At 45.6% G+C, this 15,565-nt stretch overlaps 1 protein-coding gene across 1 annotated transcript in view; it reads left to right on the forward strand.

Annotated features, from left to right (window-relative positions):
- The first annotated feature begins 203 nt into the window (after positions 1-203).
- LOC129061428 (adhesion G protein-coupled receptor E2-like) overlaps positions 204-15,565 on the forward strand; it is a 36,833-nt gene continuing 21,471 nt past the window's right edge. Inside the window, exons 1-8 of the mRNA XM_054562072.1 lie at positions 204-347; positions 2,291-2,344; positions 2,653-2,772; positions 6,017-6,165; positions 8,146-8,206; positions 8,632-8,766; positions 14,816-15,067; positions 15,149-15,247. Coding sequence (XP_054418047.1) covers positions 281-347; positions 2,291-2,344; positions 2,653-2,772; positions 6,017-6,165; positions 8,146-8,206; positions 8,632-8,766; positions 14,816-15,067; positions 15,149-15,247 — 937 coding nt within the window. The 5' untranslated portion in view covers positions 204-280. The remainder of the gene's footprint in view (positions 348-2,290; positions 2,345-2,652; positions 2,773-6,016; positions 6,166-8,145; positions 8,207-8,631; positions 8,767-14,815; positions 15,068-15,148; positions 15,248-15,565) is intronic.

Genomic DNA, 15,565 nt, shown 5'->3' on the forward strand with positions numbered 1-15,565 from the left:
GTGGAGGAGGGGGTCAATGGGGAACATCTGTAATAGCGTCAACAATAAAAAACAATTACAGAAAACACACCAAAAAAATCACTTTTGAGGAGGCTTCCAGCACCAGTACTTGTAAAACTATGCAGATCCTTAAGAAGAAGAAGTGGTATCTCTGAGAAGTTAATTATTGGGCAGATTTGGGGAAGAAAGCATCCAGACCAGAGGTTTCCTAAGTCACCTCCTCTAGGGCACAACATATACTTAAAACAGGGAGTGTTTTTAACACACAGGCCGAGATCAGATGTCCTCCGTGGCTGGGCTTGCCGGTGTCCACACCATGAGGAGCAGGTGTCTGAAACTGCTGCCAGGTAGGTAGAGGTTTAACAGCGATGAGAGGCAGTTAAAGCTATGTGGGAACTCTACCCAGTTTGAAGATATTCTGTGTTCTTGCTTGACATCTGGCTTATTTCTCCAAAATCTCAATAAGGTATAAATGAAAGAAAATTTAAGGATATTAACTCATTTATACTAAATCTCAAAGGAGAAAGTTAGTGAAACTTATTCCTAGGGCATATGTGAGGACTTAACAGACATTTCTCATTTTACCAGTTGCATTAGTCCAGTTTCTGCAGAGGCAGAATCAATGGGAGAAATTATGGGAGAGAAAGACAGAGAGAGAGAGAGAGAGAGAGAGAGAGAGCAACAGAGAGAGAGAACGCTTTATTATGAAGAATGAACTCATGAGAGAGTGGAGGCTGAAAATTCAGAATTCCAGAATCCACAGAGCAGGCCAGTAGGTTGAAAATCCAGAGAAGAATTGATGTTGCATTTCAAATCCAAGTCCAAGGTTGTGTGGAAACAGAATTCTCTCTTCCTCATAGGAGGAAGTCAGTCTCTTTTCTGTTCAGGTCTTTAAGGGATTGGATGAGGTTCACCCCGATTATGGAGGGTCACCTGCTTCACTCAAAGTCTGCGGATATAAATGTTAATCTCATCTAAAATGAAATGCATTCACATGAACATCTTAACCTGTGTTTGACCAGATGTGGCGTAGCCACATTGACCCTTAAGATTAACTAACACACTACCTATATTATTTTCCTCAGGAGAGTAGATAATCAAACTGTCTGAAAACTCCATTATGCTAAGAGATACCTTATCCTGGTGTGCATATCATGGCAGGTTTAAAGGACAGTGAATTAGTAAAAATTGATATTAATGAGGTTAGCTGAAGTCTGATTACTCTACTTCTTTCAATGATTAGGATAATAACTGTTATCTAGTAAGTTAGGCATTCCTAATAGGTTGTCCACATTGGTTGTAATTTTCTGGTTTTTATGAAAAATAGCCATATTTATCATTGTCTGATTTGCGGAACATGACATTTTTTAATAATGGATACATTTTGGGAAGTTCTTATAAAGGCATACAGATCTGAATTTTCACTGGGTTCATGGCTCACACAGATGAAATGACAGACTGTGATAGGTGATCTGGTTATTGCTGTAGGACAGAGTTTATTCCTGTGTGCCCTTTATAGTTTTCATACCACATACCCTGTTCAGTGACATTTCTCAGGACTGAACTGGGTGAAAAAGGGCAAAGGCTGAGTCCTTGGTGTACGACAGGAGGACCAGGTGCTCATTTGGAGGCATAGGAGCCACGGGTGTTGTACTTGGAGAGGCCACTTACCCAGGAGATGGTGGCTCTACCTGCAAGCGCCTTAGTTCTCGCTCTTCACGGCTCATCAGCTCCCTTCTCTCGATTCCCAAACACCCATCTCTGCTGATACTGTGAGCTAGGGCTCACACTTTGGGAGTCTAACTCCAATACCCGCCTTCTTTTTGTATACCCAGAAAATGTACATTAAATGGGAAGTGATCCTTGAAGAGAAATCCTCAGATTTGTGCAATTGACAGAGAACTGAACCTGGATCTGGGCAAAGGGACACCAATCTGAAGACTCTCTCCTTTAAGATGTGCCCCCTCCCCTGGGAGAGGTTGGGGTTTTTAAGATGTGTCCCTATCATCAGCCCTGTGTGGGTTCTGCCCCCTTGCCTGTAGGAACTGACGTTCCATGAGGACTGTGCTGTCGGTGACTGATTCCTCGGGGTGGGGTGTTGAGGGTCTTGAGAGATGGAGGAGAAAGACTCAGTCCTTGATTCTGAGTAAAGTACAAGAAGAACCTGCTGGACGACTGTGGGCCGTAAGCAAGAGCTGCCTCCATAGAGAGCAAAGGCCATGTGGCCAGGAGTTGAAATTGGAGATTGACTCTCTTTTCTTTATCACATCTCCATCTTTTTCTGTCCCAGAACTGTCAGTGTTGCTGTTGCTGCCATGGGTGGCCACGGCCCAGAAAGATACAGGTGAGTCTGCCCAACACAGACCCCCATTTAGTGATATTAAACTGTGGTGAGAACCTTCTCACCAGTTGGGAGGGAAGAAGGTTTAATCTGCAAGTTAGCCTCAGAAATGGTCTTCTGGAGATAAAAGAAGTGGTTTTTACCTCCCTAAATGCCCAGAGTATTTTTTCTTTTTTCCTCTTCCAATAGCAACCACTCCTCCCTTCCCCTTCCCTCCCCTCCTCCAATCTTAGATCCCAGTTGTCTGTGGCTTTATCCATTCCCTGAGCCTTCTGACCATGGACTCCATCCTCACTGTTCTGCTCCCACAGCCTGTATTCGATGGTGCCCTCCAAACCCTCCGTGTGTCAATGCCCATGCCTGTTCCTGCGCTCCAGGATTCAGGTCTGCACCTCTGAACGTCTTCACCGGCCACTTGGAGAGCTGCGATGGTACAGAGACTTGGGAGGGTGGAGGGCATACAGAGATTGTCGGGGGGAGGTTGTGGGGCATCCAGAGCCTTCTTCCCTGAAAGCAGCACAGGGACACTTTGTCAGGGATAAGGGAGAGGAGGCAGGGCTGGGAAGGAGGAGGGAAGTGGGCAATAAACTTTCATGATCAGTAGGTAGAGTGCTGAGAGCTTACACAGTGCAGCTGGGTAGTGTGAGTCCAAAATCTCACTCCACCACTGACTGGCTCTCTGGTTTTCAGGAAATTATGTTTCCTCCCTTTCCCTCAGTTTCCTTGTCTGTAAATTGGGAATAATCATTGTACTTACCCCACATGAATAGTGTGAGATTTATGTATTAACTGTGTGAAAAAACTTTTAAAGACGAAAACAGAGAAATTGTCAAAAAAATATGAGCTATTATCATTGTTACTGTTATTATTTTCATAGTACAAAGAAAGAGGGAATATAATGGGATCAACAGGAGGAAAGAAACACCCACGGCTTGGAATCTCAGGGTCTCCTACCGGCTCGAGCTCCCCAGGAGCCTTGCCCGCCCACGGTCATGGTGCCCACCTCAGACTCACAGCACAGCCAGGACGCAAGCAGGACTAGGGTTTTTCTTTTTTCCCCCACCTTCACTTATTTTGCCCCACTTCTGGGAACCACCAATCTGTTTTCCGTATCTGTATATTTGTGTGTGTGTGTGTGTGGGTGTGTTTGTGTGTGTGTGTGTTAATTTCACACTTAAGTCAGATCATACTGTATTTGTATTTTTTTTTCTTACTTAATGCCCTCAGGGTCCATCCTTATTATCACAAAGAACAGGGTTTCCTTCTTTTTATGGCTGAATAATATTCATTTATCCATCAATGGACTCTTAGTTGTTTTTGTATCTTGGCTATTGTAAATAATGCTGCAATGAACATGGGGACACAGACATCTTTTCAAGATTGTCGTTTTATTTCTTTCTTATATACCCAAAAGTAGAGTTGGTGAATCCTATGATCATTCTATCTTTAAATCTTTGAGGAACCTCCATACTGTTTTTCATAGGGGCTGCGCCAACTTAAATTCTCACAGACAGTGCCCCAGGCCCCTTTTCTTCACATCTTCTCCAACACTTGTTCTAACAAGTGTAAGCAGATATCTCTTTGTGGTTTTGATTTGCATGTCTGCTCATTAGTGATGTTGAGTACATTTTCATGTATCTGTTGGCTATTTCAATGTCTTCTTTGAAAAATATTTATTCACATCCCTTACTCATTTTTCAATCTGATTATTTTGAAACCAGAAAAGCCAGTGTTCCTGCTTCCTGTCACCTACCAGATCCAATAAGCAGAGAAGGGGATAGAATCTTTACGGGCTCTTTATTCAGATGGCTGGCGACCTGAGAAGATGGCGGGCTTGTGCCCTAACAGACCATCTTACATTCTATTTTTAAACTGACCCTCTTTATAAGGAGAAAAAAAGTGTAGGTAAAGGGTCTGGAATTCAAGGGGAAAAAGTGTAGGTAAGGATTTGGAATTCAGGAGAGAGGTTAATTAGATAAAAGCTGCAGTATGGCCATTTCCCTACCATCCTTTAGTCTTCTGACTGGTGATTTTTGTTATCTGTGTCCTATGTCTTATTTCCTGGGTGATTATCTTTATCTGTTTTCTGGGCGGGGACTGTCCCAGGAACACAATGGCTCGATACCACCTTGATTGTTTATGGTCTTTTCTGGAGCACAAAGGTCAGTAGCTTGTGGTCCCCTGGAGTCAGGGTGGGCCGGACCTGCAGTTCCTGAAACAATAGCTTTTTACATGCGTTAACTATTAGGCTTATTAACTGTTACATTAAACTAAAATTTTCAACTTTTGAGTCCCCCATCATTTGTTTGGGTTTCCTTCTATTAAGTTGTACAAGTTTGTATACATTTTTAGATGTTAACCCCCTTCAGATACATGATTTGCAAATAATTTCTCCCAATTGCAGGTTGCTTTTTCATTGTGGTGATAGTTTTCTTTGCTGTACAAAAAGCTTGTTGGTTTGATGTAGTCCCACTTGTCTATTGTTGCTTTTGTTGTCTTTATTTTTTGGTGTCAAATACAAATATTCATTGCTGAGACAGATGTCAAGGAGTGGACTCTGTCCTGTTTCCTTCTATGAATTTTCTTATTTCAGGGTAGCATTTATTTCTTAAATTACCAAATTTTGGGCTCAAAGAGATTCTCAAAACTTTGAATTCATTGTAAAATCCTGACCTGTGGAGACCAGCTGCCTGCCTTGATTCATCATGACCTCATGACTACTTTCAGGCTGTAGCCTTTGATCCTCTGATTGGAACGTACAGGGTTAAACATTCTCTCCTTGGGTTTTGATTCATCTTGTGTCCCTGGTTCTTATTAAGTTGTTTTTGCTGTTATCCAATGGTGTCCAGCCCCTCCTCTGGGGTCCCTGAGCTACTCAAAGGGGTCCTAGCGCATGGGCATCTTTCTTTCATGTTTCGAGAACAGGGAGATAAGATGCCAGAAAACACTTCAGTAACAGCTGTGAGCAGCTTCGTGCTGCTTTCTCATTTTACATCTGTCATGAGCTCTGATAAAGGGGAACTTCCTCCAGGGGTGGAAACAGGAAGACTCCCCCTGAGATATCCTGGGGCATCTTCAAAAGAGCTGACATTGGGAGCTGGGGCAGTGCCTGATGAGGAGGGTGGGGTGCACTTGGGCCACTCTGAGTAATGGGGGGAGCGTGGAAGCTGTCAACAGGCAGGGGTCTGACATCTGGCTCTATCTTCAGGTGTGTGATGAGCAGCATCCTGAACAGCCCCCAGCCAAGACTCCCTCCATGACCCCCTCCATGACCTCAGCACTGAGGGTGGTCTTCAAATCCACTGTCACCCTGACTGGAGGCCACCCTAAGAACCCAACGATGCAAAAAGCACCACAGTGTAGGTTTTGGAGCTGAGTCAGTGCCTCCGTCCAGCCCTCGAGGCCTGGAAAGGGGATGCAGTCCCCCTTCCAGCCCCACCATGACACAGCGGAGTGTCTGAGTCTAGGTGTCCTCAGAGCGGTCAGACAGCAGAGAGGAGCAGGGAGGTCAGAGGGCTCTGGGGAAGCTGCCTCTGCCAAGCCCAGCCCCGGGAGCACTACCCTGGACTTGCATTCTGTCCAGTCCCCATGGCAAGGTCAGACCGGAGGCCAGGTTCTGTGTCCTGTGGGAACTTGTGCCTTTGAGAGCTGACATTTTGTCCTGTTGTGTTCCAGACATCAAGGAGTGTAGACCATCCTCGAGAGTGTCCTGTGGAGTATATTTAGACTGCGAAGACTTCATGGAGAGCTACTGCACTTGCAGCCCAGGCTACAGACCTGTTTCCAAGGCAATGTTCCACATTGATCCTCACAAACCGTGTGATGGTAAGAAGAACCCTGTGTCTTCATTCTCCTCAATCATTAGGTTTGGGATTCTCAACCCTTTCTCCAGGCCATCAGGGTGGTGGAGAAGGGAGCCTGGGCACCTACCAGGTCACACACCTTCTCTGAAACCCAAGGCTCTGAACTCCCCCACCAAATGCCACTTAGGCAATTTTGGAACATCATTTTATTACCACCTGGTATCTTATTTTCGTAAAACAAAGAAAGGAGTAGCATCAAGATGCTTCAAGACTCACAGAGTGTTGCATTCCAGTGCAATATTCATCTTTGTCTTCATCAGTGGCTGCCAGGTTGAGACCTTCCCTCACTAGAGTCCACGTGGATTCGGCTGCCCTGGGAGCACTCTCAGACCCCTCAGGCCTTGAAGGGCCCTGTTCAGAAATGCGGGTGTGGGAAGAATCAAGGGTGGATCACATGGTGAAACCCTTCCTTGCATCCTGACCCTATTTCTCAACCTCTCAGCTGCACCTATTTCCCCAAGCAAGTCTCCACCCTTATTTAATCCCACAATTTCAGTTCATGGGCCTGTGAGCAACTCAGATGACTGGGGTGGGCAGAGTGACATAGACCACCCCACATATACTTGGAAAGCTGAATAGAGGGAAGAGGCTCCTATCCTGATGAGCTTGAAAGAGAGGACACAATTCGACACCATTTCCCCAGGCCCAACCCTCTCCTGTAGAGGTCAGCCTAGGCCGCCTGGAGGCCCGGACCACTGGGGGACAGGTGATGGAGGCTGAGCCCTCCTCAGCAGGACCTACAAGTCTCTGTCCCTTGTGGGAAACCAAGGAGTCAAATGATAGAAACAGCTGCCATCCTTCACCCACCAGACCCTGCTCCCCTCTCCAGACACCCAGCCCTCACCTACTGCTGGTCTTGCTCAGAAGCAGATTCTCACCACTTCCTGCCAGTCCAGGGGGTGCCTTTCTGGGGATCAGAAGAGGCACCTTCACCACCCCAAGCCTGCATGGCGGACATCAAACTTCACTGTCCACCACAGGCCAGCACCATCCACCGTCTGGGTGGCTTGGGCTGGACTGGCATCGTCTTTATTCTTTTCACTCCTTCATGAAAGCCCTTTGAGGAGTCAGGCTTGTGAGTGAGTTTGAGCCAGCTCCACGGAGCTCAAGTCTCAGAGCTTGCACAGATGGGAGAACTCTGTCCTGCCAGCGTCATCAAAGTTCCAAGGAGAATTCAGGTAGAGAGCAGCTATCCTGGGGGAGGGCGGACAAAGGCCAATCCCTGGGAGCCACGATGGGTACTGCTCAGGGAACGCAGCATTCCTCCTGCACTTGGTTCCCAGGAAGGCCCATCCTGGCCTTTGTCCAAATCCTCAGGCTGGGGCATGGGTAGCCATGATGTCCCTACCTCACCTGGGAGCTTTTCCCAGGGAAAAGGGCACAGGGGCTGAGAGACAGGGAGAACTCAGGCCCCTTCCATCCACATCTGGACAAGAGAGCATCGAGGCCACCACATTCACCCATAGGGTGTGTGCTCCTACTCACACTCACGTGAAATGGCACCTACTCACCGGGAAGGAGAGAGTGGACCTTCACAAAGCAGATTTGTGCCATGGCCAAAGAACAAACTATGTAGATAAGAGAGAAAGCAAACCAATCTGAGGACTTTCTTCCTCCTGTAAGATTTACCCCCTCCATCTGAAAAGGTTAGAGTTCTTAAGATGTGTCCGTCATCAGCTGTGTGTGTATGTTCTGTCCCCTTACTTGCGGCACCTGAGGGTCCCTGAGGGCTCGGTCAGTGACTGGCCCTTGGGGAGGCCTGGGAAATGGAGGGGAGAGACTGAGTCCTTGGTTCCAAATAAAGTTTAAAAACCTCAGGTAAGCTGCCAGAAAGCTATGGGTTGCAGGGCCAGAGCCACCTCCCCAGGCGGCAAGGGCCATGTGGGCAGGGGTTGAAATTGGAGCTCCACTTTCCTATCTTTACCGTTTCTCTGTCTTTCAATCCCAGGACTCATTTTGCAGCTGCTTTTGACATTGGTTGCTGCAGAGAAAAACCGAAATGGTGAGTCTGCCTGGCCAAGCCGGCTACTGACGAACCGGGGAGTGCTCGTTGAGGTCTGGGTCCTCTCACCAACAAGGGGGGAAAGGAGGTCCAGAGATGGTCTTCTGGAATTAACAGACTCCATTTCCTCCTCCCTAAATGTCAACAATTTTCTGAGTTCTTTCAAGTCCAGTGGCAGCCAACATTCCCTCCCTACCCTCTTCTTTTGGACCCCCATTTGGTAGCTGACTTCCTCCATTTCATCAGCTTTCTTTTTTTTTAATTTTATTTAATTTTTCCAAATACTTTTGTCTCGGCCTTACCCCCACCACTTTCCCCTGCCCCGCCCCCCATTCCTTCCCCACTTTGGTTTTTGTCCATGAGTCCTTGCTATATGTTCCTTGACTTGCTCATCAGCTTTCTGATCACGGTCTCCATCCCGACAGCCTCGACCTCCATGGCCTGTGCTCCGTGGTGCCCCCCGCAGTCCACGTGTGTCAACGCCACTGCCTGTCGCTGTGCTCAGGGATTCAGCTCTTCATCTGGGGAGATTGTCACCAAAGCTTCGGAGACATGCGATGGTACAGAAGCTTGGGGAGTGGAGGGAATACAGAGATTGTAGGGGGAGGTTGCGGAGCATCCCGAGCCCTCATCCCTGAGAGCAGCACAGGAGCACTTTGTCAGGGATAAGAGAGAGGAGGCAGGGCCGGGAAGCAAGAGGGAAGTGGGCATTTTTCATAGTCTGTCAGATCCACTACCCATTTTTAAATTGGATTGGGGGGGGGGCGGGGTTTGTTGTTTTTGTTCTGTTGAGTTGTATGAGTCCTTTTATATAGTATTTTGGAGGTTAACCACTTATCAGCTATATGATTTGCAAAGATTTTCTCCCGAATTGTAGGTTGTCTTTTTATTTTGTTGATGGCTGCCTTTGCTATCCAGTAGCTTTTTAGGTTGATGTAACCCCACTTACTTATTTTTGCTTTTGTGGACTTTGCTTTTGATGTCAAATCCAAAAATGTCAGGGAGTTCAGCCCGTAAGTTTGATTCTAGGAGATTTATGTTTTCACAGTAGTATTATTTTTTAAAAGATGATAATTTGGAGCAAAGAGATTAAGTGAATTACCCAAAGTCACGCAATTAATAAGGTGGTAAAACCTAGATCCAGGACTAAAACTGGAGTTGTTATTCTTCAATAACACAAGATCAGGAAAGGAAAGTATACTACTTAAAATGGTTAAGACAGTAAATTTATGTTGTGTGAATTTTACCACAGTGATCAGTGGCAAAAAAAGAAATCATATGATTTTTTACACCAAGAAATTCTCTTCATCTACTCAAAATAGTCTTAGAAGCACATTTATTGATAATTTAAAAATATTCCTGTGTGTTTGAAACAATGAAAAAAAATTCCTAAAATTTCCCAATAGTCTATGCAGTGACCTTACAGGTAATTTTCGTTGTTTTCTTTCTTTACATTTTCTTTTATATATATATTTTTTTCTTTAAATTGTTATTCAATTACAATTGTCCACATTTTCTTCCATTACTCTTCCCTGCTCTACCCACCCCACACCTTCTACTTTCAATTGTCCCCCACCCCTCGTCGTCTTGTCCACGGGTCTTTTACACACGTTTCCTGAGCTGACCCTTTCTCTTCTTTCCCCTGTTGTCCTCCTTGCCCCTCTCTTCTGGTCACTGTCAGTCTGTTCCTTATTTCCATGTCTCTGGTTCTATTTTGCTCACTTGTTTGTTTTGCTGTTTCACTTATAGGTGAGATCATATAGTATTTGTCTTTCACCACCTGGCTTATTTCATTTAGCAAAATACTCTCCAGTTCTACCCAGGCTGTTGCAAAGGGTAGGAGGTCCTTTTTCCTTTCTGCTGTTTAGTATTCGGTTGTGTAAAAGGACCACAGTTTTTTGATCCACGCATTTACTGATGGGCACTTAAGCTGTTTCCAGCATTTGGCTATTGTAAATAAGGCTGCTATGAACATAGGGCTGCGTAGGTTCTTTTGAATTGGTGTTTCAGGATTCTCAGGGTATAATCCCAGCAGTGGAATTGCCAGGTCAAAAAGCAGTTCCATTTTTAGTTTTCTGAGGAAATTCCATACTCTTTTCCACAGTGGCTGCACCAGTCTGCATTCCCACCGAGAGTGGGTTCCCTTTTCTCCACAACCTTGCCAGCACTTGTTGTTTGTTGATTTGTTTATGATGGTCACTCTTACCAGTGTGAAGTAGTATCTCATTGTAGTTTTAATTTGCATTTCTCTAATGGCTAGTGATGCTGAGCATCCTTTCATATATCTCTGGGCCCTCTGTATGTCCTCCGTGAAGAACTGTCTGTTCAGGTCCTTTGCCTGTTTTTTAATTGGATTGTTTGTCTTCTTGGTGTGGAGTCATTTGAGTTCTTTATATATTTTGGAGATCAAACCCTTGTCTGAGGTATCATTGGTAAATATATTTTCCCCTACGGTTGGTTCCTTTTTCATTTTCCTGATGTTTTCTTTAGCTGTGCAGAAGCTTTTTAATATGATGTAGTCACATTTGTTTATTCTCTCCTTTATATTCCTTGCTCTAGGGGACATACCAATGAAAATATTGCTGTGTAGAATATCTGAAATTTTCCTGCCTATGTTCTCCTCTAGGACTTTTATGGTGTCATGACTTATATTTAAGTCTTTTATCCATCTTGAGTTTATTTTTATGTATGGTGTAAGTTGGTGGTTGAGTTTCATTTTTTTTTGCACGTAGCTGTCCAGATCTCCCAACACCATTTATTGAAGAGACTATTTTTACTCCATTTTATGCTTCTACACCCTTTGTTGAATATTAATTGAACATAGAGCCATGGAGTTATTTTTGGGCTCTCTTCTTTTCCACTGATCTGTGTGTCTGTTCTTATGCCAGTACCAGACTGTTTTGATTAATGTGGGCTTGTAATATAGTTTGATATCAGGTATTGTGATCCTCCTACTTTATTCTTCTTTCTCAAAATAGCTGAGGCTATTTGGGGTCATTTATGGTTCCATATAAGTTTTTGAAATGTTTGTTCTATATTTGTGAAATATGTCATTGGTATTTTAATAGAGATTGTGTTGAACCTATAGATTGCTTCGGGTAGTGCGGACATTTTAATAGTGTTAATTCTTCCAATCCATGAACATGGTATATGCTTCCATTTATTTGTGCCTTTCTTAATTTCTTTCTTCAGTGTACAGGTCTTTTACCTCCCTGGTTAGGTTTATTCCTAGGAACTTTATTTTTCTTGCTGCTATAGCAAATGGGATTTTCTTTCTAATTTCTGTTTCTGATATTTTGTTGTTGGTTTACAAAAATATCTTCAATTTCTGAATATTGACTTTATTTCCTCCTTTTTTGCTAAATTTACTTATTAGGTCAAGTAGTTTTTTGGTGGAGTCTAGGGTTTTCTATTGATGCTATCGTGTTATCTGCAAACAATGACAGTTTTACTTCCTCCTTTCCAATTTGGAAGCGTTTTAATTCTTTTTCTTGTCTGATCTCTGTGGCTTGAACTTCCAATACTATGTTGAGTAGAAGCGGTGAAAGTGGACACCTTTGTCTTATTCCTGATCTTAGTGGGAAAGCTTTCAGTTTTTGCCCATTGAGTATGATGTTGGCTGTAGGTTGCTCGTATATGGCCTTCATTATGTTGGAGTATGCGCTCTCTACTCCCACTTTGCTGAGTGGTTTTTTGTTTTAAATCATAGATGGGTGTTCTACTTTATCAAATGAAAGAGAAAAAGGAAAAAAAACAACCTAAGATAGGGCATAATAAAAATTTAAGACAAAAGTAGATTAGGATAAGGGAACAGTAAAATTTGAGACTTGAAATACAAATTTAGTGAAGATGTGGGGATAAAATTGAAAAAAATGCAACAACAACTACCCTATCTACAACCAGTGAGCAAAGATTGCTAAAGGTGGAGAGGGAACATGGGTATTTGAAGACTGTAAAAAGAGTGTGAGATGACCATTGACAAGAAAATTGGTTTAGAGAGGCTGGATGGGGGAGAAATAGTAAGAGTGTGGAATGGAGACAAGTTGTAGCAAGAAAGAAAACAAAATTTAAAATGAAAATAATGAGAATAAAGAAGACGGCAAAATGGGTAAGAGAAGGGAGGGGCACAATAAATGAAGTTAAAAAGCTATGCAGGAAAGAAAATATCACAAATCATGGAGAAGACCATGGTGGATTTCGCCTCGTTAGCATCTAGTATTTACCACTGTTTTTTCTTTCTGGATCTTCCTCTGGTGATGTCGGATGGTGTGCCCATCTGACCTTAGGCAGCCTGTTTGAGACTTCCAGGGATCTACTGTCTGTGGCTGACTCCTTCAGTAGTTAATCTAGCCTCTCTGCACTCAGCAGTCAGGATTAAGCACCACAGGGTGGGGCAGAATCCCTTCAGGGGGTAGGGCTGTTGTTTCACCTGAGGCTGTTGCTGCTCAGAGGGGAGCCGTCTGCCTGAGCATGAGGGCCGCTGCCATATGGGGGATGACTCAGCACCAGGATCCTGAAGGCTACTCTCAGTTCTCTTCCCAAAACTTCTGTCCCAGTCTCTCCTCAAGCATCTCTTGTTTACTCTGCCTTACTTTTGCCAAAGTCCAGGGTTAAGTGGCTGCAAAATGGAAATTTATGTGTTGGTCCTTTAAGTGGCTCTTTGTGTCTGCAGCCATCATCTCTGGCAGGAGCAACCCTGCCACTTTTCACCACTGGGTGTTATCTGTGTATTTTTCGGGCTCTGGTGCTCTAGGCTGGGGAACCCATCTTAGGGTGTAGATCCCACACTCCTCAGGGGGATTCAACTAGCCGCTTAAGTGTTTCTCTGGCGCTCCCGCTGCTGCCTGTGAGCACCAGCCAAACCTCCCGTGTTTCCACCACACTCCCTACCAGTCAGATTGTGCTGAAGCTGACTTTTCTGTCTGTCTAAGGTTTCAAGGCTTCTCTCTCGCTGTCGTTCAGTTGTTTGTTCTTGGTGATTTCTCCACAATTTAGTTGTAATTCCAGATTGGTCCCAGGAGGAGGTTAGTGTGACTTCCACTCAGTCCTCCGCCATCTTGGATCCCCACCTTTTCTTTTTTTTCTAAGCATCCATATGTTATTTAATATTGAATGGAAAGTAAATTTTATTAGGGGAAAGAAAAAGATGTTGAGTAATGCCCAGCTAATCTGTGACCCTAAGGGTATTCCTATAGGGTCCTTTGTGTATTGCATGTGTGTGTCTCATGGAGATTTGTAGACTCAGTGGACACGGAAGAGATCCTGCTGCTACTGTGCCTTGATCTCAGCTCTCTTACTGAGAGCACACTGTCAGGTTGAGAAATTTCCTATCATCATGTCCTCCAGAGCCACACACCTATTTTCATGCGACTCCACCCCACACCCTTAACCTGGAAAGCAGGTCTCCAGCCATTGCCACCAGCTGAGAGCAGACGCATCCCTCCTGCTTTTTCCCTGACCTGGTGCTGACACCACAGCCTAGGCTGGGGATCTTACAAGGGAAACTCACAAGCTGGAAGAAGAAACTTTGATCTGAGAGAGACCATCTGAAAGTCCTATCAGGTTCTAAAGTCTTTGGTCCCCTTAGTGGTACATACAGGACCAAATATTCTGTCTCTGCATTTTGATTCATTTTTATGTATGTGGTTCTTTTTAAGCCATTGTTTTTAGCCAACGGTGTTTAGCCCCTGCTCATTGGGTCCCCGAGCTACTCAAAGGGGACCTGGGTCATTGTCATCTCTCTCTCCCTCTTATTTATAGAACAGGGAGAGAATACGCCAGAAAACACTGTGGTAACTCAGCTGTAAGCAGCGTCATGATGCTTTCTTATTTCACATCTGTCATGGGCTCTGATAAGGGAGGACTTCCTCCAGGGGTGGGGACAGGAACACTCCTTCTGAGGTATCCTGGGGCATCTTCAAAAGAGCTGACATTGGCAGCTGGGGGAGTTCCTGATGAGGATGGTGGGGTGCACTTGGGCCACTCTGAGTAATGGATGGGGAGGCCTCAATGGGCAGGGGCCCTACACCTGGCTCCATCCTCAGCTGTGAAGGGTAATGTCACCCCGACAGCCCCCAGCCATGACTCCCTCCTTGACTTCAGCCCTGAGAGCGGCCTTCACTGCCACACTCACCCTGCCTGGAGGCCACCCCCAGGTCCCCAGTGGTGCAAAAGCACCTCATGGAGGGTATGGAGTTTGAGTCAGTGCCTCCATCTACCCTTCAAGGCCTGGAAGTGGGGTGCAATTCCCCTTCCAGCCCCATCATGACACAGCAGAGTGTGTGAGCCTGGGCGTCCTCAGAGCAGCCAGACGGCAGAGAGGAGCAGGGAGGCCAGCGGGCTCTGGAGCAGCTGGCCCAGCCCAGAATATGGAGTGCTGCCCTGGACCTGTACTCTTCACTTCCTTCAGGCATTGGAGGGCCATCCTGGGCACCTACCTTTTCATCTACCCTCTCTAAGACTCAGAACCCTCCACAGAGAGCCACTTCCCAGCAGTTCAGAATGTCCATCCTGCCAACCTGGAATCTTATTTTAATAAAACAAGGGGGAGAGTGGTATTAAGATACTTCACATTTTTGAGAGGTGACCCTTTTTGTTGTTGTGTTCCAGACATCAATGAATGTGAATCACCCTCCACAGTGTCCTGTGGAAAATTTGCCAACTGCCAGAACACAGAAGGGAGCTATTACTGCAGGTGCAACTCAGGATATAGGCTTGTTTCTGGGGCCGCACGATTCTCGAATGAAAGTGAGAACACATGTCAAGGTGAGGGTCTCCTTGTGTTTTCTGCCTCCTTGGAAGTGGGGGGTTCAAGGGCGGGCCCATCTTCCCTGGCCAGCCCTGTCATGTCCAACAACCCCTGCAGCCTGGCCCCACTTCCCAGCGGCTCATCTATTTTCCCACATAAATGACCCTCTGGCTCCTCCCCCTGAGTAATTTCAGTTCACGACGTGAGGACAACACAGATGATCAGGACTCAGAAGAATGTTGTCTTGGATCTGAGCAGGACGACACGGACCCCACCACTCACAGGCAAACTTGATAAGTCACATAAATGGAAGAGGCTCCCGTCTGAACCAGGCTACAACAGAGGTCATCATCAGGGACCCCTGACTCGCTCATGGGGATACACAGGTCTGTGTCCCTCATGGGAGAGCAACGGGCCAGAGCACAGAAATGCCCGCCACCCCTCACCCATCAGACCCGGCTCCCCTCTCCAGCCAGCCAGCCCTCACCTCCGCTGGTCTTCCTCAGACGTGGATTCTCGCCACCTCCTGCCAGTCTAGGGGATGCCATCTTAGGAGTGAGAAACAGGCACCAGGGATGCTTGGCTGGACGTCAGCCCCCAGGGACCAACCA

Source organism: Pteronotus mesoamericanus, unplaced genomic scaffold (genome assembly GCF_021234165.1).
Source record: "Pteronotus mesoamericanus isolate MK-2021 breed Mesoamerican mustached bat unplaced genomic scaffold, CSHL_Meso_final scaffold_636, whole genome shotgun sequence".
Lineage (NCBI taxonomy): Eukaryota > Metazoa > Chordata > Mammalia > Chiroptera > Mormoopidae > Pteronotus > Pteronotus mesoamericanus.